Source organism: Ischnura elegans, chromosome 9 (genome assembly GCF_921293095.1).
Source record: "Ischnura elegans chromosome 9, ioIscEleg1.1, whole genome shotgun sequence".
NCBI lineage: Eukaryota > Metazoa > Arthropoda > Insecta > Odonata > Coenagrionidae > Ischnura > Ischnura elegans.
The window spans coordinates 111,894,031-111,918,795 of NC_060254.1; the positions used below are offsets into that span (position 1 = coordinate 111,894,031).

Sequence of the window (24,765 nt, forward strand, 5' to 3'; positions counted from 1 at the left end):
ACCTCTGTAACTCCACCCCAAAAAAGAGCTCCGTACAGAGAGGTTTAAAATATTCTCATGCTACTCGTAGCACGGAAAACGTTTTCCAATTGTAGGCACCGGCAGAAAAGGGGTTACGAAGAATATTTTAAGAAATAAAATTGCATGAAAATGCACAAAGCAACAAGCAAATGTATTGTGCGTTTGGCTCGAAAATTTGTTGTATCAAAATTTGATGCAAATATTTGGATGCAAATTTGACCGTGGGACACCGGCTTAAGAAAGGCTTAGAGGGTCGAGTGCAGTTGACATGGTAATAGCCCTTGAGTTCGGTCCCAAATTGGAGGGACAAGAATACCAGGATAAGTCCACTCCAAAAAAGAGCAGAGCATAGAGAGAGCAGTTTAAAACCTTCTCATTCTATTCGTAGCACAGAAAACATTTTCCTCTCGCAGGCACCAGTAGGTTAGGGCTAATTTAAATAACCTCTGAGAGCATGGTGGTAAAAAAATCAGGTGAAACATGTGCTCATCAGCACTTATGTGTTTCATATAAACTAACATACAGCTTATACTGAACCTCAATGCAATTTTTGCAAACGTATCATGATAAAAATGGAATCAATAATTTTTTGCCATTAATCCTTATGCATTCATGTAAAAATCAAATAAGTATTAAAAGAAAATGGAGATGGCACTTTTCCCCAGGTTTATTTAAAGTAAAATGTTTTTCAACCGTTAGGTCATTATCAAGTACCGTATAAGCACGTGTAAGAGGCGCACCTTTTTTCCCAGAAATTGCAGCCGAAAATATGGGGGTGCGCCTCTTACACAAACTTCTTATCTTCCCCCCCTCCCCTTCACTGGTCGCAAGTCCAAGGGGAACTGAGTGGCCTTGGTTTTCAGCGTGAGTCAGTCATCTGAAATCCTGGGTCAAAATCAAGTGGCAGGCAGGGGAGTTTCTCCCTTTGTGACGTATTTTTAAAATGCTCCTGTTTGAATTTCTTGCAAGCATCGCGCCGTCACGTCGGTACTCCAGAAGTGAACATTGAAAAGATCGCGCAGGGTGATTCGCTCCGGAGCGCGAGCTAAATTCACTGCCACGAGTGGGCATCCCGCGGCATTTATACTGCATACAGTAATCGCTTATCAAACGTATAGAAACGCGTAGTTTTGAAGGACATACCTTGTTAATAGTCAACATCTGTCTTGCCGTGCAATTTCCATTACGCTGAGCACCTGATATTTCAAAATTCATCTTCAGACGCTAATATTAGGATTTTTGCAAATGAAAATTATATTGGAGTCAAAACCTGTGGTTAAAAAATTCGAACGAGTGTGTTCATTGTTGGACTAAATGGTGGATAGAAGAAATCGGAAATGCTTATAAGTGAAGAGCGCTGAAGGAGAGGTCTAGGGGAAGGAGCGCGCTTCCTCCCCTCCGTATTTCAAGCTACGAGGCTATGATCGAAGGAGCAAGGGAAGAACACGTCTGATCTTCCATGTGACGTCGTTGCCTTTAAAGCGAAGGGGCGAAGGCGCAGCAATGTGATATACGCAGTTTGCGTTTCCTGAAGTTTCCAGTCCGTCTCGTCTTGTTTGAATGTGCTTATGCTACGCTTGTTTCTTCCAAAATTGTGCTGTTTGGACTATGCTGAATATTAGTAGCCTTGTCTTAGCTATAAATCTTTGTGTCAATCAATTAGAGCTCAAAAAACTTAAATGCTGTCAGATATACATCGCGTTAGGTCTAATTCTTTTTAGAACCTCGTGCGTGTCATACAATTGCTGAAAGATTTCGAGATATCTTCGAGTTCAGTAGGTGACTCACCTAGCATTTGACCTCCAAAAACTTGGAGAATTGAACCTGGTAGACCGAAAAAGGTCAGTTGGTGAGATGGGGTAGGGATGAAACATGTTTCCATTGTTCCCTTGTAACTTGATATTTTCCTATTTTCCTGTGGAGTCTCGGAAAGGAAAAAAAACAGCAGAGGCATAGGCTGATGGAGGGCCGAGTGTAGTTCTGTTAGGCCCCTTGCACACACACCGATTTTGGACGGCCGGTAAAATATCGGCTGACATTTTACCGGCGAAGCGATGCTTGCACACACGCCGGATTTTTACCGGTCAAACGATAAGTTGCTATGTTTTTGAGCCGGCGATCCACAGTGACAATGGCCGGCAGCTAACCAGCATTTTGCTGGTGCTGGCGCGTGGTCGGTATGTGTGCAAGCTCCAATGCTCTCCCATTGTTCACTATTGGAATGTGGACGGCCGATATTTTACCGGCCGTCCAAAATCGGTGTGTGTGCAAGGGACCTTAAATCTACAACGTGGTTATTATCCTACGGCGCTGAGATTGCCCCGATTGTTGTCCAATCTCTTGGGAAGGTTCATGCTATGTGCCTGTCGTGTTTTGCCTTAAAATTTTCCACGGCTGCAATTCTATTGCAATACTCCTGCGAGAGCTTTTAAACAAAATTGTTCGTGAGTAGGACAAGCAACGTAGAGTGATGACGTATGCGAAGAGAGGATCGGAACACTTTCTACTCCCTCTTATGCCGCTATTACCGCCGCAGTTATCAAAATTTCCTCTTTCAAATAGTACTGAAAGAGGAAATTTCGATAACTGTCGAAATTCCGGGCATACGCCTGCAACACTGCACGATAGGATAAAAAATGCCGCAAAATTTTTTTCTTTATAATTTCGATGCTCAAAATAGGGGTGCGCCTCTTACACACGCTTATACGGTATGTACGTACAACAGAGGAGATGTTTCGCCGTGTGAAGGAGCACAGAAAATGCTGGCAGAAAGGAGATACCGCCTTTCTTGTGGCGAAACATGTCCCGAAGATAAACATTCATGTGATTTTGACCCAGAGATCGTCCATGTGGAGAAAAAAGGCCGAAGACTGGACACCTTGAAAAAACTGGAAATCGAGCAAGAGGGAGCCATTTATCTTACGAACGAACAAATATTTTTTGGACATTCCCCACTCCATGCCATCCCAAAGCACACCACGAAATGATGCATGACGCAATCCTAAACTGACCCTTCCACCTGCCACCCATTCATTCTGTATAAATACAGCTCCGTGACCAACTAATCCTCATTGTGCATACTTGATATTAGACCTAACGGTTGAAACGTGTCGTACTTTAAAATAAACCTGTGGAAAAGTGCCATCTCTATTTACTTTTAATACTTACAGGATGTCATTCCACTGCAATTTGCCTGCATCTGTTACTTTTAAAAATCAAATAATAGACAGCCTTAATAAAGCACTGAATATTATTTTGCCACCATTATTCAGATTACTTTTAAACTGATCCACATGACATTGAGAAAAGAAATGCTTTAATTTCTACAGGTATTTAACATTAATCACTGAATAATTAATTTTTTCCAACCAATATCTTACAAAAAGGCACAGATATTAAACATACTAAAGAACAAAATTATTTCAGTTGAACAAAACATATTTAAAGTAGATGAGAAATTAAAGATGGGACCCATTCAAATATGCAACCTTATGAGGATGTATCCATTGACTCTTCAGAGGGATCTATCTTTTTGACAGAAACCTCTTCGATGACAATGGGAATGGTTTTAGAGCTAAGGATTGCAGTAGTCCCTCGCTTGTAACGATAAGATCCTTGCCTGTAAAGAGATAAAAAATATGTCAGTTGTTGGTCACTAGACAAATAGCCTGTGGATAACTAATAAATCCACACATGGAAATAATTATTTGAACTCGCACACTAAGCCACAGCACCTTGGTTTGACAATACAGGTAAAAATGAAGGAGATTGGACATAAGACGCAAATATCAACATCTACCTTGATCACTACATTATCGATTCAAAAATTTTCTGAAAAATGGTTATGTAAAGATCAATTTTGAAGAGCAATACATATTAATAACAATCAAAATATTAGTAATTATTTTAATGTAATTATTTCGTGATTTAATTGATAGAATTAATATGATTAATTTTATCATCACAACATTCATGAGATATCTAATATGCCCGCTCACTTTTTTCTACATAATTTACGCAAAATAAACAATATATTATTATTTATACAGTTATTCTGTTACTTTGGAATGCTTCCCGGACTCAGTGAAAGCTTTCTTCGCCAGTTCGCTATCTTTTTAGCGGCGATAACAAGGTTGTACCTGTATTATTACGGCTCCATGTAAGCACTGGTTTCGAAAACCACGTATTGGCAGCTGCATGATCACGGATACAGAAAAGTGGAAAAATGCTTCAAAACCACTGTGCGACGTCGAAAATAACACTTTCAGGCAGCACGCCATTGCTCCACGTAGTCGCGTTTCGCACTCGTTGCCTGGGATGCAACTGCTGCTGCAGGACATGTGTTCATGAATGATCACGGAGTGCGATCGCTCACTGAGAGGCTTGAAAAACAGGAAGATGGAGCTCCCGCGAATGCACTAGTGAGCGATTGCTTCCGTTAAACAAAGGGGAATCTAATGGAAATAATAAGCTCGGTGTATCCTAGCGTTCAAATGCAATACCGTATATCTCCGAATATAGTCCCTCCCCCCTAATTTTGAGACCTCAGTTTTGGGAAAAAATTTAAAATGCAAAGGAAGGCAATTTTTCTGTGGTTAGCAAGTTAAGATACTAGAGTCATTAAAAACTATTTTTTTCTATGAAGATTAAGAACAAATATGTTCACATATTTTCCATCATAACAAAATAACTATACCTAAAACATGTTGCGATTCATTGCATGTGTCAGTAATTTATAGTTCCTTAACCAGATGTAATGAAGAAATGAGAAAAATTTTTAAGTATCCAAGGCTATTGTATTTTTTTTAAACATTCACAAATTATTAATATTTTTGATTTACAAATGACTACAAACAATGTCAATATATAGGTAAGCTTTCACTTAAAGCTATTAAACAGTATTGCATTTGGCCCTGAAACTTCCTTAGATCCAGTGTAACACACCCATCAAGTCATCACAAATCCACGTGACTAGAAGAATGAAGGAAATCTAAATAAAATTGTGATATATAAATTATAAATACTATAAAAATATTGCCATCAAATGCCTGCTAAGTAAAATAATTAACCTACAGGACTTAAAAATATCAAAGTAATAAAATTAAGAAATAAACTTTTTCCAACAAACATTAAAACTGAAAAAATATGATATCTCCTTAGTTATTAAAATGGAATAAACTTTTTGATTTCTCAATCATCTTTTTCAAACGAATCACAACTTCCAGTCTCATCAGAGGAATCATTTTCTTCTCCTGGATTCCAATCCTCATCACTCTCCTCTGAATCTGATTTTTCCCAAGTAATATCATCTTCTGACCCATCAAGTAGGTTAGAAATGCAGCATTTTTTGAAACTCTTGATTATCACAGTTTCTTTGACTGAACTCCAGGCATTTAATATCCACTGCGCAACCATTGCCAGAGATGGCCTCCTTAATTTTCCTCCCTGTGTATATTCTTTTTGCCCCATAACCATCCACTCATTATAATTTCTTTTAAAGTCATCTTTGAATGGTTTGTTAACCGATACATCCAAAGGTTGTAGTTGGCTGGTTAAACCCCCTGGGATGACAACCATATCTGTTTGCCTTTTGCTAGCTCTATCTTCACGCTTTCAGGTATGTGGCCCCTAAACGAGTCCAGAACCAGCATGGATGGGATATTTAGAAGGGCACCCAGCCTCTTTTTCCAAACAACTTTTATCCAATCCAGGACCAATTCTTGCGTCATCCATCCATTTTCTTGAACTCTTATATGCATTCCTGGGGGAAATTTTTCTTTTGGCATAGTTTTTCTTTTAAAAATGATGTAAGGAGGTAGTTTTCTCCCGTCAGCAGTTATAGCAAGCATGCAAGTCACTTGATTCTTTTCCTGTCCCGAAGTTTTGACCAGCACTGATTTTGCTCCCTTCTCTTCCACTGTTGTTGAATTCGGCATGTCAATAAAAACTGGAGTTTCATCTGCATTTCCCATTTGCCCCAATAAATATCCTTGCCTTTGCCGCAGTTGGATGACATACCTTTGGTAGGCAATAATTTTCTCCTCATAGCAAACCGGAAGACGCTGTGCAAGTGATGTTCGTCGTCGTAGTGTGAAGCCATTACGCTTCATCATTCTTCTCAACCAGCCTGCACTTGCTCTGAACTTATCCCTCAGAATTCCGCTGTCCTTGGCAATTTTCAATGCCTCGTCGCGAATCATTGCATAAGTCATACAAAGAGCTTCTGCTCAGCATTTGCGCACGAATTTGACGATATTTTCCTCTAGTTCTTGGAATCTGCCGCATCGAGGCCCCCGAAATGACTTCCGCGATGTATTAGCCCTTTGCAAGCGAGGTAACTGCGCTTTCCAAAGTCGCACCGACTTTCTTTCCACGCCAAATTTTTCAGCCGCCATGTGAATACTATGATTAACGGCGTATTCTGCAACGGCTATTTTTAAATTGGCATCGAAACTCTGTCTTTGATGGCTTCTTATCTGCCGCAGGGTTGATCCTCGTCTTTCTACTTGATCCATCACGTCACTGTTAAACGTAAAATTATATTTAATAAAGAAAATATCGCGGAAATAATTGCGAAACATTATGCGACGTAATTTATCGATCCTACTAACCCTGGTGAATTGAAGATATTCCTCAATAAATTTATCACACTTTCGATGCTGAGTCGCTGGATTTCGATCAACTGTAGTAATGCCGGCGCTTCTAATTGATGAACACATTGATTCAAAGCCGTCGATTATTGCGCCTTTTCAGAAACAAATGCATCAACAATTGCGCATTCTTGTTCTGTGAAGGCGGTAAAGGCAGTGGTTGTAAACACGAACCACACGGGCACATGGACGTATAGTAGCTACGGACGTAGTGAAATGCTAAATCGTCACGAAAGGTTCACTTTATCTGTTTATTTTTTGCAATGATTTAAATTGTGTAACTATTAAATGAGTTCTAAATTGCGGCGGGTACATATACTATTGATTCAATTCTAGTGTTCGATTAATGTAATGATAGTGTGTTTAGTTTTGATTTTAATTATTTATTGTTTTGCGTCATTAAGTGATCAGTGCCGATTGAATTATTCTAACAATACTTTTCCAAGAAAAATTAACGGCTACCCGATGGATTCCGTGAAAACGCATATCCAATATGCTATTTGAATCGGAAGAATCGTATCTCTACAACATTTATGGTAAAAATTGCCTTAATTTCCAGTAAAACGTGGCAGTATTTACTCACATCTCCGATTATAATCCTCATAAATATACTCAAATAGAAAGACTACGAGAACATTAGCCATTATGCCGTTATTTATAGCTTGATGGTCACCTTTAGTATGCTAAACTGGATTACACTCGAATATAGTCCCCCCCCCTTACTTTCACTCGGGCATTTTTGGAAAAAAAGGGGGGACTATAATCGGAGATATACAGTAATTCCTGCGATTTTGCGTTTGATTTCATTTTTTATAAATATCGCGGAATATATTGAGCGAGAGTGAAAATCATGCACGGATAATCCGCAACACGGATATGCTGCAGCCGCATAGTCGGGAGTCTGCTGTATTTTCTTACATGCAGGGAACACTGAGAAAAGTATATTTAATCTATTCACTGGTACATGGTGTCTATTGTATGGGATGTGCTAGCAAGATTTTTCTCAGGGTGAAGAGACTGGCAAGAAGAAATTATAAATTTTACTTTGAGACGACTTTTTGAGTTCCTCCAGAATTAAAATTTCTCTCAAACTTCAAATATGCCGAATAAAAAATTTAAACTTTGTTTTTCCACAGAATATATTTATAAATTACACGACCACGGTTTCGACACTCCGCGTCATTCTCAAGCGACAAGTACAGTGGTTCAACATCCTTAAATACCTTACATATAGCCAGAGCGAGTGGATGGGTGACTGTAGGCTTGGGGGGGGGGGGGGGTTAGGAGGGTGGAAGGGGAGGGGATGGGTCTTCCCCTGGTCGTAAAACCAAGGGGGAGTGGGAGGATGGGGAGGTAGGTAAAGCTGATGCATGCAAGCTGACTAACTGTAGTGAAAGGTGGGCAAACTACAGTTAGTCAGCTTGCATGCATCAGCTCTACCTACCTCCCCATCCTCCCACTCCCCCTTGGTTTTACGACCAGGGGAAGACCCATCCCCTCCCCTTCCACCCTCCTAACCCCCCCCCCCAAGCCTACAGTCACCCATCCACTCGCTCTGGCTATATGTAAGGTATTTAAGGATGTTGAACCACTGTACTTGTCGCTTGAGAATGACGCGGAGTGTCGAAACCGTGGTCGTGTAATTTATAAATATATTCTGTGGAAAAACAAAGTTTAAATTTTTTATTCATCATGAGTAAGTTCCACTCAGTAACGCCTCAAACCATCAACTTCAAATATGCCCTTAATATGCTTTCAAGTCTGCATCCTGTGACTAGTCAACGAAGTCTATTACTCCCCCTAACCTTGAAGGACTTCTTGGACTGTATGTAAATGAAATTCTTGATGCTAATTTATGATTATTCAATGATATCCCAGCGGTAAATCTCTTTCACACACCTTGTGCAGCTGCGATACAAGAAAAGCACATTCTACCACACATTATTTTGTTTCGTTTGTGTCAAACTAGAAGCAAGCTTATCACCAGGGAGGAAAGAAGAAATGAAAAGGTTTGATTCTTAATTGGAAATGGCAAAGCCACTATATGGAGAGAGTGAAAAGCAAGCAGGCAGTTGCTCATCGAAATGAAGTGTTATACAAGTTAAATGTTGTGAATAACGGAGCAACAGTATCTGTGGAGCAATGGCAAGGATGGAATTAAGGAACAAAGCTTGCAGATGGAATAGAATACAAACCAAAATTTTGATAACTTTGTGTGTTATGGAGAAACAAGTAAGTTGCCTCATGACCAACAGGTCATTAATTAAATGATAATGTAATAAAATTAGCAGGTTAGGTGAGAAAATGATCGAGCATATACAGGCATCCCCCGAGTTACGTAAGGGATGCGTTCCTGCAGACTCTACGTAGGTCGAAATTTACGTAAGTCGAACCTTTGCCTTAGTGCTTCAGAGATTGCGATCGGCACGGTGAAATTCTCCGCGGAGAAATACGCCGTAAATTCACGATGAAGTTTCATTCAATTCACTGCGATATTCATGAACTCTACCGCGTATTCTTACGTTATTAGATACAAAATCGATAAACATTAATATAGTCTGAGAGTTGCATCTCGAGCATTGCCAATCTAAATGCGTGATATTATTCCCCGAGTTGACCGATTGCGTGGATTCGGAAAAGTACGGTATCTCAACGCTACATTACTAAACTGAATACTTAAATTGATTCATTATGTTATACTGCGATCTAAGGGCCCAAAGAATGCGTCGTATACCTACCTATAAACATTATATCTTCTGCCTTTTATATATTACGTTGATCGATGAATCTGGTGGTTTCACTGTCACAGTTAATACACATAGGAGTGTCTAGGACGGTCTAGGATTACGAGCAAATAACACACACAAAAATACCAGTAAATTACTATATTCTTAGATACATTCTCACGCACATACACTCAATCTTTCACGCACGGAAACATACTTTCATTCTCTCATATCTCAATAAAATAACGTGAAAATATCATCATTTGAATATTTACTTCGCTGGAAACATCGAAGAGTATTTCCAAAGCACGAAGCTAATTAAAAGTGAGCTTTTATTCAGCCAACTCCGTCATTAACGTGAAATAAAGTTAGTGGGGAAAAGCTATCAATGACGCAATATTCATTTACAGTTGCACACAATATGAGAGAACGAGAAAATGCAGCTTAATAAAATTTTCCGCCAGAAACATGTAAAAAATTACGCAATTAATATCGTGTGTCAACTTTTTCTTAACTTTTTCGTGGCGTTCATTGCCAACACTCAAAATTTCAATGCCGTTACGTGTGTACTAAACAATTCTTTTCCGCAATAAATATTTCTGCTTGAACTTCATTTTCTTTTAATTCCACAGATGGAAATGTCCAAACTTAAGGATACAATTTTTAAATAGTTGAAAGCCGGAGTTCGGGTGTGAATGCTGTATAACAAGTTGTATCGTACAGGAATGAGCGCAACCACTTCCATCGCTAGAACTGCAAATTTTCACGATGATTGCTGACTTGGGATTTATAAGCGATTTTTACACAGAAATTAATGAAAATTCCTTCGAAGAATGACAAAAATGGGTCAATTTGTTACGTTTAGCTTGTAAAAGACTCGATAACTATTCGATATTTTTTCTACCATAGGTTGTATGAGCGATAATCTACTTCTTCGCGCTCGCATTCGAAAATTAACGTAATCATTTGAAATATGGTTATTGCTTACTTAAGTACGGATTTACGTAAGTCGAGACATACGTAACTCGGGGGATGCCTGTATTATAAAATCCTTATATTTAATATTTGTAAACTGGATTTACTCCCGCGAAATAAATATAATTATTATTATTTTCCCAAAGCAATCAAAATCAGTGAATAAGAGCTACAAGACAGCTTCAAATGATTGAGGGGGTTCCCTGCCTAGGGCCATTGACTCCTTCATTTCATATGAGGGTAAGAAATATATTTTAAGTTAAATAGATGATTACCGTCATTTTTCTGTTTACCTTAGTCGGATGTGGTTAGTCCTTTTTTAAAATATACGAGGCCATAGCTACTGTTAATATGAACAGTAAAATTAACAGATTCAGGAGTGAAAATGGTAGAGCATTTATTTACCAAAGTAAGCAAAATCATTTTGAGAATCGTTAAATTCAGTACAAATTTAGAACATATTAACCCCTGAGCAGAATGAGGTTGCCAACAGAAAAAATGGAACATTAGTGGAAGAGGCGAGTAATTAGTTAATATTATCTTCAGATTTGTGCAAGAAACCGAGGAGAGAGGCAATCTGAAGAGCTACATATCAAATGAATAGAGGCTCAACAGTAACATTGCATAAAAGTGATTAAAGTGTGTCATGGAAACAAACCAAATTTGAAAAAATGGAGTGATTGAAAGTTTGGACAATGCTTTATAGTAAGATGTAGTACAAATTGCAATACACTATGGAGCCAAGGGGAGCAGAAGATAATTATCGGTAGGGATGTAATATCTGGTGAAATTAAATTTATTAGTGGCTGTTCAATTGGAGGAAAAAATGTATTCCAACAAAATTGAAGCTGCCACTATTGCTGAGCAAAACATAGGTTTCCTTTACAGTGGGCTGTTAATTTGCCTCTAGCTACTTATTTGAGGATTCTAGTTGTCTTGTCTCTCAGAATACAAGTTATTAAATGACAGTAGCTTTATCCTCAGCCGAGGTAGAATACATACAGTAAACCCTCGATTATACGAAGCAGGATTTTACGAAGTGATATTGCGGTCCCGGTGAAAAGCCTATGCTAAAAACATGGCGTTATTTGATTATACGAAAAGTTTTGAAATTACGAACCTTGGCTCGGTCCCAAGGAGCAAATGGCATTCGTTTATACAAACTATGGCGAAATATTTGTCAGTAAAACTAGTTACGCCGGCCTAGGTAGCTAAAAAAATCAGCGCTTTTGACCGTGGTCCATCAAAAGTGTGAAATTGTAAATGATAGTGCAACTTTGGAGAGAAAGGGTTCGCCTAAAACCTCACGGAGGGAATTTAAGGGAAGTAGGAGTTCAGTAAAAATATCGCGACAGACATAATGCCCCTAATTACAGTCGGATCCGGATTTAACATCTTCGGATTTAAAGTTTTTCCGCATTTAGCGTTTATTTTTTTGGGTCCTGATTCATTCCCTATTAGGACAATGTAAAAATTATCCGTATTTAGTGTTTCAGCATTTTGCATTTTTCCGCATTTATGGTTGTATAAATTTGTCCCGCTCAAGATTTTTTTGCCCGATTCAACGTTTTTTCATGACGGTTCATCCAAATCTTCGAATTTATGCTCATCAACAAGAACAGTCTCATGAAAGTTTACCAAGAGTCGATAGAATCTACCGGGGAACGCTTCTTCAACTGCTTTCTTCCGCGAGCGCAGCGCTGCGACCTTCAACTCGCAAGTTGGGTGATTTGTCTTCTCGTAACGTTTCGCTCCCCTTCTGATCCAAACACCAGGCACTTTTTGTATCAGATCCGATCTAATGGAGCAAAGTCATCCCTTAATAACCTCGAACTACCTTATCCTTCACTTCTTGAACTTGACTTCGATGATACGTGACGACTGATGACACGAGTTATCCTCCGAGGGCCGCTACATAAATGGTTTTCTCGTTATGTTTTCAATTGATGGCTTATGCCCATTTCAACTCTACTCCCTACGGGCAGTCGATTATTAGCCCAATATTTTTTCAGTCGGCTACTTTCTCTTTTCAAAAGAGGAGGCCAATATCATTTGCGCAGTTCGCTAGAAGATTCTTTCTATAATCCATTCCAAGGTCAGTTTCCACGGAGGAACAGCGAAAGAACAGAGGAAGTGTTTTCCCTGTCATGACCGTGAGTGAGAGCATTCTTTCCCTACGGAACAACATTATTTTACATCATAATTTAGATATCCCGGAGCCAATTTATCGACATGCGGCTGGTTGATACCGCTGTCGATTCAAAAATATTTATCTGGTGCTAATTAATGTCAAAAGAGAATGACAATCGGAGTTTTGACGAACTATCACGGTCCATGACTCTAAATAAATCACTCATGCTGGAAAAAAAATCACCGCATACTCATGGTAGAATAGATGAGCGCGGAAAAATACGAAAATCCGGCAGGTATCCCTTGGTCGTTGACTTCGACATCATAACCCTGACGAAATTGCCAAACACCAGAGGCACTGACAATTTTTCGGATGAAATCCAGTTCTGTTGAAGATTAAACCTTTTCACTTAACAGAGTTTAGCTAATCGTTATTCAAGGTCCAAGCAAATTTTATTAAAAGCTGCCGAGAAACAAGGCGAGTCGGAGTCAAGGTGATCAGCGCGCCGCATAAGCAACTTCTCCCGGCTCCATTCAACCTGCATAAGGCCGCGGATATATGACAACGAATCTGGTGTTATCATCGAGTCGAATCACCATCGACGACCACGCATACTAAAATAAAATTCTACTTTTTAGGGTGACCTCGAAATCCAAAATGTGCGCATAGGAGGCTTTTTAAAGGCTCATAAATCCTTTGTTTCGCCGAGGCAACAGAAAACGTTAAGTTGGCAAAATTCCAGAAAACCTCCCTTTTACTAGATATTCGGTAGTTGATAATTCGGGATTATAGCGATCTCTAATTCCTCATGATTTTTCGAGTACCTACTTACACCTTTTCTTATTATATTAGAAATGCTGTAGACACCTACATGTCACTTTTACAGATAAAATTCTAAATTTCATCAAGACCACTGAAATATGCAAAAAAAATGGAATCACTAATGTCCATAATAATAATGTGTGGGAATGCTTTTAAGTTGATGTTTATTAGAATTTTCTTAAAATATTTCATTAAAACAATTGTCATCCTCTCATTACTTAATTTTACTGCCCATTTTTTTAGCTGATTCCTGAAAAGTATTATCCAACCTTCATAGGGCAGAGAACATTTCATTAAAGAATTATTTGCTGCATTCAGCACCTTTTAGTTACTTAAAATAATATTTTTTATACATAAAAAGCCATTCCAATCATTACAGACCCTAAAACCTGAAAAAAATGGCAGGTCCTCATTTAGTGTTTTTCCGCATTTAGTGTTTTAAATTTTGTCCCCCCTGAAAAACATTAAATCAGGATTCTACTGTACGTGCCTATTTGTAAACATCGCATCGACTATACTTCGTAGTTTAACATGTCAGGAAGGTCGTGCGGGGTATTTCGTACACTCCTACTACACCATTTGCACTGCTGTCAACCTACCTGGTACGTTCGCAAGGCAGGCTGCTGTGAACGTACTTCGAAGACTACTTGACTACTTTTCGCCAAAGCACTTCGAAGGGTCCCTAATCCGGGACCCTTTCCTCGAAGAACTCACCCTCACTGGCCCCTCTCCTCGACCCTCTGAGCGGGGGGCCTCCCTCCCCAAAAGTGACCGCTCTGACTGTATTTTGAAAATCTATCAATCAATGCCATCATCAAAAAATGATTGTTTGCATCGCACTCCTGCCAATCAGGCAATCAAGTACGTCTCAGAACCGTGTTTCTACGATGAGAAATAACAATTTAGTTAACTTTGCTAAAATGGCCAAGTTGATAAAATTGCTATTTTTCAACGCAGAAACACGACTCAAAGATGTACTTGATTTCCTCCACTACAATCGCAAATTGCTGGAAATCGGACGGATTCCCTTTGATAGCACATCATGGGGATGTTTTCTAGGTTGGTAATTGATACAACTAGCCTACTAGAAATTCTACTGCTACAATATCACGGCTATGGTTGATTTGTTACGTTATACCTTCAGGAAGCTGTAGCGGATGAAATCGCTGAGGAGATTAGAGGCTTAAAAGATGATTTTGAAAAATACTTGGAAAAAGCAGGAGCACAGCGCGCAACATCAAACGATTATATTGCCCTAGACGATAATCTCCAGGCTTGCAACAATGCGACGCCAGTACCTACGTCAGAAGAAGCAGAAGCCGGGACTAGTCATAATCGCAGTGATGGCGAAGATGAAAGTGAGGGAGTAATTTCACCTAATAATAATGAAGTATACGCTGCCCTCAAAACATAAAGATATTTTGATCTGGCTAACGATTTAGATCCCCAATTTAATTCCCATTTATGCAAGTGAGAAACCATGGTGGAAGCGGCAATGGAGAAGGACATTTAACGAAAAAAAAAAAAAACTTTTTTTTTTAAAGATTGAAAAAAGATTTTTTAGGGTAATATCTTTTCGTGTATGTATTAGCCTTCCTGAATAAAAAACTTAAATATCTTAAATATTGAGCTCTATTTACCACCGACTTATTTTTCAGCCCACTCGTAATGAAGACTCACTTCTAACTCTAACTATGAACTTTCTTCTCGCGCACCTCCCCGTTCTACCATGCCGAGAGATCTTTCTTTCCAAAGTCTTTGTTTACTCCCTTATGCGGCCTTCTACTGATCCTGCTGACACCCACCTCACGCATCCCAAACCCCTCCTTCTCCAGCATTTCCCGTTCACTCCCTCCCAAAGGTGATGGAGCTTGAGTGCGTCGTAAAAAAATATGGCCCCCAAACGTAGACTGAGGCAGAGCTGAAGCCCCTTTCCCCACCCTTCTTCCTCCTGCCCCCTTCACCACTCGTTATGCTGACCGCACTCCTTTCCTCAGGCAATCCCCACCCCACTCTTATTCACCCCACCCACTAGGAACGTTCTCCAACTGTGGAGAAGGGCATGGTTCATCTTTACCGACAACGGTGGTAAGTTTTTAACTGGAGAGAGGCTGAAGAAGTATCTTCCACTATCGGGGATATGGTGCCATGCTTGAAATTGTCTCTCTTCTTCTCTACCGACTTTTCAATTTAAATTATTTTCTTTGCTCTTTCCACACTATATTTATTTACGATTATGATGTGCCTATTTTTTAGTGCTAAAACTAAGAAAATCTTTTCTCTATGTCTATGATCCTTTGCATAACTTTATAAGCATAAGGGTTTATGTGACTATGATATCCACATAACAGAGACTATAACTCTTTCTGAGGACAATCACTACTGTAATACATCATTGGGCAAATGGCAACAAGAAGAATCTTGACAAAAAATATATTTTTTTTAACCATGATTAGTAGGTGAAAGGAGTCATCAATGTAAAACATATTCTATCTAAATGGCAAAAGGTCGACATTTTAACGAAAAGTTTGCCAAAGGGACTTTATCAGGAACTTTCTGTTTCATTGGGTTTAAGTTATGCTTATGTGTCACAATGATTATTACGTCATAATAAATTGAGGTGTGTCATGAAGTGGCGTTTAAGCAACATGTTATTGACCCTCTTTTGTTTCTGGGATTGGGATGGTGTGTTTCTATGTCACAACATTTGTACTGATAAGATAGTATTGTGTAGGGATGATCAATAATATACAAAAATGAGCCAGTGACACTGCCCCATGGCAATAAATGTTTGCACTATTTGCCCAGGACATTGAGCTACCATTATCCCGAGTTATTTCTTTCATCTTCTCTCGTTATACTTCACAAAGACTATGTACTACTACCCATATATGTAGTTGAAAATACATCTTAACGAAATGACATTATTGCATTCAATGTTCTTATTAACACATACCTTACTCCCTTAATGTTGGCTTGATCATATGGGCGGATGTAATCAACACTACCACGCCTGATGACACAAATGTCAACATTGCTTCCAGAGCCCAAGTCATTAAAAATACCGGCAGCAATAGCATTCCGAACCAGTTTTTTCCCCTCATCCTCCTAAAAAACAACATAGAATTCAATATAATAATTAGTAATGTATTCAAAGCATATTTTTAAAACTGATGTAGGACAATGTTTTCCAACTACCACAAAACTCTGAATTATTCCCACAATGATAAACATTCATATGTAGGTGAATAACTGAAAGATCAACACATTGAAACAAACACTTGGAATTTTCCACAATTACGAACTTATATCACAATTTACAATAATATTATTTTACACATACTTATTGAAAAAAATCCTAAGGGATATGAAAAATTCTTTAATCTCATTCTCTTAAGATTTTAGAAAATTTTGCATTAAAAACATGGATCTACAAAACATCAAATTTTGACCCGAGGCAATACGTGAACCAAGGTAAATTATTTTTAATAATAAAACGTTATTGTACTTTTCCACACGATTTAATTAATACATGATATTATTATTATTATCGATTATTTTATTTAATTGCAGTTAAAAACAGATACGAAGAAAGTGTAATAGATAAATTGTTAAGGAAGAAATACTCCCTCCGGGCACAGAAAATGATATACCATTCATCCATTCATAATGAGCATAAGAAACGCTGGTGCAAACTGAGTTATTATGGAAATATTTCACAGGCAACCGCAAACCTTTTTCCCAGAGAAGACTTTAAAATAGCATATTATAACACATCTAATTTAAGGGCGTTATTATGCAATACAAAAGATAAAATTGACTTAAATGATAGAAGTGGCATTTACAGACTCAAGTGCAGTGACTGTGAGACCTATTACATAGGCCAGACTGGACGTTCGTTCCGAGTAAGAGCAGAGGAACATGGAAGGCATTTGAGAAACGGGGAATTAGAAAAATCGCATTTTGCGAAACATCTATGGGAGAGTGACCACAGGAGCAATTTTGTTCCGGAAATTCTCCACCTTGAGGGAAAGGGAAGAAGGATGGACTGCTTGGAGGAGTTGGAGATAAGGAAGCATATAAAAAATGGAATTTTAGCAAATGAAAATATTTTTGTAAACTATTCCCCGCTCTTGGAGATTCCCCTGAAGCTGAGTGACGCTCCAACCCCAACGCAACCCTCCCCTACCAACGTAATAGCAACCAGATAAACAAGAATAAATTATTTTTTCTAATATTCCTTAAGGTATGACCCACCACCTGTAAAAATAAAATTCATGGCATTTTGCTTGCTTTGTCGTTAAAAAAAATTATGTACAAAAAAAACCATTTCACATCTCTGGTAGTCAGTGTTGGGTCTTCCTTCAAGTGTGATGAATTACTTGTGTTAATTGTTTCCTATGTCTAATCAAATATTTATAAAATTAATCTAGTACATTATAAGCGCAAAAATTATCACATTTTTTATGTCTTTGAAACGGAGTGAGTGCAGTCCTCTTTCCTTCCTCATCGATGTGATGTTCCATGGAAACAAACCAAAATTGCAAAAATTGAGTGTTTGAAAGTTTAGACAATGCTTTATGGTAAGATGTACATAGTAGGGATGGTCAGATCGGATACCTGGGATCCAAATATCCGCGGATATTGCCCTTCATCGGATACATCGGATCCAAACTCACGGAAGACATAGGATATGGATCCGAAATTTTAAATAATAGCTTCAGTGAATGCAACCCATTCCACCCATAAGGGTAGAAAGAGTTCCGATTCTATCTTCGAACGCACCGTCGCATGCGATTCTTGTCCTACTCATGAACCGTTTTGTTTGAAAGCTCTCGCAGAGGTAACATAGGAGAAATTCAGCCGTGGAAAATAAAAAAGGCAAAACACGACTGGCACATAGTGCGACTCTTCCCAAGAGATTGAACAATCATTGCGGGAATCTCAGTGTCAGGAATTTGAAAATGCATTTGGATCCGAAAGTATCCAATCCGAAAGATCCGGCTAAGAAAATCAAGGATCTGATCCGAATCCGAAAAAAATCATGGATCCATCCATCCCTAGTACACAGTACAAATTGCAATGCACTATGGAGTTAAGGAGAGCAGAAGATAATTATCAGTAGGGACGTAATATATGATGAAATTAAATTTATTAGAGGTCTGTCCTGGGACCCATCTTGTTCATAGTACTTTATTATTATAGTATTCTTGATCAATGACTCCCTCAAATTGCATTCTCTACGCTGATGATACAACCTTAATAAATGTTGCAAAAGTAGAAAGTGCAGAATATCGTCTACCACTAGCAAATGACTGGTTTAAATGGCTTTCAACTAAACAGAAAAAAAATCAGAGCCTATCTGTAGCCTGAAGCCTGCCCCAGGAAATCTGAAGTCTACTTCGTTACTTGAGTTTTACCTTGATATTAAACTTAGTTGGACTTATCGTATCACAGAAATAAACAAAAAGCTCTCTTTATTTTAAGACAGCTAAGCTTGATAATCCCTACTGATTTCATGCATTATATGTATGTATTTGTTCATTTTTTTACAGCCATTTAGACTATGGTCTGGAAATATGGGGGAATGCCCCTGACATAAAATCTGAATTTATGCTACTGAAAAAAGCCATCAGAATACTTACCAAATCCAGAAGATATTGTATTCTTACGTTTAAGGAATACTGTCGTCTATTTATGAAATTGAAAATTTTAACTGTTTACAGGTTGTATGTGTACAAAGTTCTGATATATGTGAAAGAAAATCTCGATTTCTTCCCTAAAAGATGTGAAACTCATAATTATAGCACAAGAAATTAGAACTTCTTATCCTTAAACCAGTGTAGGTTAACCAAAACCAAATTTTCCCTTCGTAAGCAAGTACATATATGGTTATTTAACCACGTACCTATTACGGCCAGAAAGACCAGTTTGTCTAATTTAAGAGGGTAACTCACACATGGCTTGTCTCTCATCCATTATATTCTGTTGATGAAGTTTTTACCAATAACACTGATGATATAGTATATTCTCTGCATTTCTAAAATACAACTCACCAATACATAATAATCATAATAATAACAATGGGAGCACACTAACACACGTTTTTCTCCACCCTTCCTTCCATACCCTTCCCTTCTGATGCAAATGACCTCGGCTCTCAGTCGCAAACTCCAAATACCATACCATATTGTGGCGAACCTCAGTATTTATAGAAGTCTGGTGTCTAAAAGGACAGTTTCAATTAAATACACTGCGAACTCAGGGTAGATGAGTTTGTTTGCGCACATTCTGCAAATGGGATTATAGAAATAAAAAGTTGATTTACAAACAAAAAATAAATGAAATCACGTTTAGCTGCACAATAATAAGGTAAAGATGCATCGGAAACAAGCGATTTCTATGTTTTTTATCGTTTACAGCAATAAGCATGGTGGAATAAAGCTGCAATCATTGCAGGGGGTTTGAGTAATACGAATGAGGACTTAATGCAGAGGAATATGTACCTGCCTGAAATGTTTTCCCTTTTCTTTGTGAAAAGAGATTTAGACACAAATAAATAACGATTACTGTGGATAACAAAATTAATACTTGCAATACAAATTTTATAACAGCAGTGGAGTTTATGCATTAAAGTGGATAGGAAAAATATCTTACTGCCATTATGCTTCATTGAAAAATTATTCCCACAGTTAGATTCGAACCATCACATTTATACAACCCCAGAGGATATCCCATTGCTTTACCACCATGCCAACTCCCTCACTGATTTTGAATGAGTCTCGTTATGTGTTTTCTTAAGTCGTTCACAGGAACAAAACAGTATTCTAGTTTCACCAAATCACACTGAATTTCATTTAGTGATACTAGATTTGTGTGGCATTATTTGTGGTGGCATTGTGGCAGATACTTTACATATTTTACGTTCGTTAACTCTCATCATAAGGCTACTGTGTTAACCCCTTGCGCTGTAATCCGAGTCTAGTTCGTCATCGCATTTTTATAATTTTAGCACTACTTAGAGGAAAAATATAATTACTTTTAATGCTTAGCAATGTCAAAAAATACATAGTATACATAAATAATCCATATTTCATGAAACATGATGCATTGGAAGGATCAAAATGATTTTATTCGAGTAGCGATAGCTGTGTTCTCCATGTTTAATAATCACATTTTCACTCAAGGTTCAACATTGATTAAAAATTACAAAATATCATTTCACCACCATTTAAAAGAGAACCACAGAAAAAAATAAATAAAGAATAGGAGCATGATAATCGGAAAATTAATCGATGTGGAAGAAGAAGAAACAAAATATTTTTGGTGCAAAACTAAGGATGATAATAGCAGTGAATTTCTCTGAGGATTGGAAGTGGTGTCACTCAATTTGTGAAGAAACTTTTGTAAATCAGTGTACCTCAAAGATGATGCACTAACTTTAAAACCTTAACAATTGCACACAAGCACTGGTCTATTACAACACTTCTACTGACCCAGGTTTTGGCACATAATGCCTCACCCTTGAAAATGGCATTACATTCGAGCAGAAAAATTGTAAGTAGATATAGAGAAGTGTGGTAATAGGCCAGTGCTTTCATGGTGCTGAAAGAGAATGCCTCAAGTTTACTAGGGATTCTGCTCAAAAATAAGATGAACGGGGGAAAAAAAGTCTTGATTATTTGCAGAAGATTTCAATGTAAAAACTATTGCTAGGAAAGAAAATGTTATCTATGATCTTTGAATGTATTTTTCATATACACCCATGTCTCGTACAGCGCAAGGGATGCGTTCCTTGGGGTCTTTGCGCTATACGAATTTGCGTTATACGAGAGCGTTTTAACATTGGGAAGATAGGGATGCGTTCCTGGTAGCATAGGTCTTGGGTATTGAATTTCCTCTAAAACATATATATTCCCATAAATAGCCTCAGAAAACATTATTTATACAAATATTTATAGTTTAAAACATCTTTAAAGATAGTATGCATGCATTTGAAGACTTTTATTCACGTTAAAAAAAATTCTTACGAGCTTTTGAAATTCCCTCCTGTCGTGCGGGTGGGCTAACATCTGCTATATCAGGGGTTCGTAATGCATTGCCGGCAGTTGACGATTTTTCAAACCAGTCTAAAAACAACTATTGTGTCACCCAGGCCCTTTTGTCGCTCATCGAAATGACAGGAAAATGCTACTTTGAATGCCATTTCATAGCTAGCAGAGTTTATGAATGATAAATCATTTTAATTTGAAGTCCTCCGAGTCATTAGCAGCTACATGAAACAGTCTTTAAATGCCTTGAAACCTGACCCAGGTTTTCCTTCCCTGAAAATGAATGAACGAGAATGCATTCATTTCCAAAAGAATATCGTCTCGTCAACATTAAAAACTAGTTGAGGGGGAAAGGAGCCACTTTCAATCACCGCTTGGAGTTCATCAGAAAATGTTGTGGTGACTACGCTATCAACACTTGCAGATTCACCTGATATCGCCGCACTGAAAATACCTGCTTGCCGTTTAAATTCTGGAACCAACCGGAGCTTTCACTAAATGTCTCGGAGCGATTACCACTCTCGTCTTTTTGTACTGATTCATTATGAACTTTCCGTAGTGTAGACCGCTTGGTTGAAGTTGGTGCGGCTGAGGTCACTGATGTTTTAACTTCGTCTTTATTCAGAATAAGGCATCGTGCGTTTAAACTTCCGCGCATTATCGCTTTGACGTTCTCCATTTTCAAAGCAATTGACCTATATCAATTTCTCTTCTAGGTTTATGGTTTTTCTTAATAAATTCTTGATTTTTCTACCCGCATTTTTGGTTTTTACTCTGCATGGCTCTATCGAAATCACCTTCTACTGCTGAACTGTGTTCTTGAGACGCAGAGGGCCTACGACTGCGGGGAGGGAACGAAGCTATTGTGTTTGAGACTCTATAGGGGACCCTCTTATATGTTGGTGCTCTTCATGCGCAACTCGGCCACCGCTCCATTTCTCCCCCATGAATACCGATGACCTTGAAGGCTGTAGCGTAGACCCTCTACCTGGAAGTCAATCGCCCCGATAACCTATGACGGCAAAAATTTCGTCTCAACCAGTATTGCTAAAAAAAAACTCATTTCCACTAGCCCCACGCTTAATTTATGATCTAAATTAACTCATTCTGTTAAGGAGACGAGATAAATTACTTCGGTAGGCCGACTATCTGGACCCAATGACGAATAATGCTTTTGGCCATTGCACAGCAATAGATTTCGATTAATACATAAACAAATTAGAAGATTTGAAGCAAGCAATACTATTAATATGCGTAAAATGATAGCAATTTCGTGTGTACTTAGCGCAAGTTCACGTTTTATCATGAAAGCGTTTAAGATTTTTGATTAGGCTACACTGCGTTGCAATGTTTCCCCGAGGAACGAATTTGCGCTATATCGAAATTGCGCTAATCGAAATTGCGCTATACGAGACATGGGTGTAGAACCATTACTGCCACAGTCTCACATGTGGTCACAGCTCAAGAAGCAGTAATTCCGTAGCACTGGGGCATGTTTACTGAGCGACCATCAAGGTCAAGTGGAAGGGAGTAGTGGAAGCGAAGGCATAGGGAGTAAAGATGCAAGTGCTTGCCTGCATACACCGTTTGCTAGAGTATGTGGAGCACTGGAAAAATGAGAACAATTGCCACAAAAAGATCAAGGTCAGGTAAAAAAAAATATCTCCATGAAGCGATCTGAAAAAGACTCTTGTGCATAAATTAAAATACGTGCATTATTTGATTCCCTTAAATTATAAACATGATGAGAAATTAAACAGAAAGTTTGGATTAAATATGTTTCCCAACTGTTCATGCCACCTTTCCCCATCATTACCCCAGATACTTAATGGGGACTGGACTGTAAATAACACTTTTGCAAGGTTTTGCCTTGACATTTTTAATGCATTTGATGGAACTAATTGCATAGGAACTAACAGTCAAAAATTCACCTAGCTACAACTGCTGTCTATGAAGTTATTTAACTTAGTTTGTAGAACAAGATCAAACACAACAAACATAGACATGTGGTCTCTAAAATGTCATGTAATGCAATTACAAAACCAATTCTCTTGAAAAATTCACCTTGAACACCTGTAATATTGAAATTGTTCGTCCTATAGTCAACTTCAGTGGTTTATAGGTAACATCTATCCATAAATTAATGCAAAAAACATTCTTGCCCGTAAACTGAGAGTCCTCTTTGAGCCGCAGAACATTAATTTTCAAAACAGAAAAACCTATTGTAATAATAAGGACTTAACAATCTCCTACAATTCCTTAAATATAACCGCAAGATATAGGTATCCATTTATTCATTAAAAGTTTGAGGAATACTTTTTAAATTTACCAACATGCGAAAATGGGTAATTATTATGTCTGCAGCACTCAATCCACTGATAATTTCTACTCACAGTCATGTTCGGCTTCCAATGGGACTCAAAAACAGCCATGGCAGCCAGAGATCCAGAACCCATAGTAGCATACGGCAATTTATCGGTTGAACCATGAGGGTAAATGCAGTACAAGTGTGGGCCGGTGAGGTCTACACCGCCAAGAACAAGGGCGGCACCAATGAACCCCTAAAGATGACAAGGATGTAAAAATTTCCGTACATAGAGAGATGATAATTCCCTTACAGCAACTGGGTCACGGGATTACTGAGAGGTAACACTTGAAGATGACTGACCTGATACCTAAAGAGCATCTGCTTCAACATTCGGTTCGCAGTAGCAACAGGTACAGTCCTGCCAGTGTTGAGACGATGAAGCTCCAGTTGAGATGCAATCATTTGTGTTGTCATTTCAGTGTCAGCGGCAGTGCCAGCACCGCAGCAACTATTGGTAGGACAGAAATAACTGCAATTAGTAGTTTCCTATCAATATTCAAAATAACATAATTACAGAACCGGAACATCCCATTCAACTAGGAAAACATCGATGAATTGATTATTGGCAGTGCCTTTACTTTCCAGATATATTAAGAACTCACTACATATTCTCTGACAAATAATGTATCTTAGAACAGTTTTTGTCAGACACAATGGTGTCTTCAGTCGCTCGAGTATCGGCTCCAAGAATGACACCATCTTTGTATATTATTCCTACTATGGTTGTACCGGTTTTGGTGTACTTGGGAAGAGGAAATCCTTTTTGCACCAGAAATGCATTCCTGAAACATGAATGACAGGGCAACTTTAAACGTACGTAGAGGCCACGCGAGAAGAGAACTAATAAATATTAATAGATTTCCTCATTTGCAAAGAAATTATTCCAATGAGCAAAAAAGACAAACCTTCTGCAATTTTCGAAGGAAAATCCTGGCTCACAATTCTCAGGCAATAGTACAGACGCCATGTTTCTTTTTCCCGTTGACAAGTCATGAATCGAATGCTGCCAGCTATCGCTACT

At 38.3% G+C, this 24,765-nt stretch overlaps 1 protein-coding gene across 1 annotated transcript; it reads right to left on the reverse strand.

Moving 5' to 3' along the window:
* Positions 1 to 3,320: 3,320 nt before the first annotated feature.
* Positions 3,321 to 24,760, reverse strand: LOC124165277 (proteasome subunit beta type-7). The gene is made up of 6 exons (XM_046542611.1): positions 24,650 to 24,760; positions 24,347 to 24,526; positions 24,045 to 24,192; positions 23,770 to 23,937; positions 16,282 to 16,433; positions 3,321 to 3,640 (listed from the first exon to the last, which is right to left on the reverse strand). Exons 1-6 carry the CDS (start codon positions 24,709 to 24,711, stop codon positions 3,511 to 3,513), a joined length of 840 nt encoding a protein of 279 aa, XP_046398567.1. The 5' UTR covers positions 24,712 to 24,760; the 3' UTR covers positions 3,321 to 3,510.
* Positions 24,761 to 24,765: the final 5 nt, after the last annotated feature.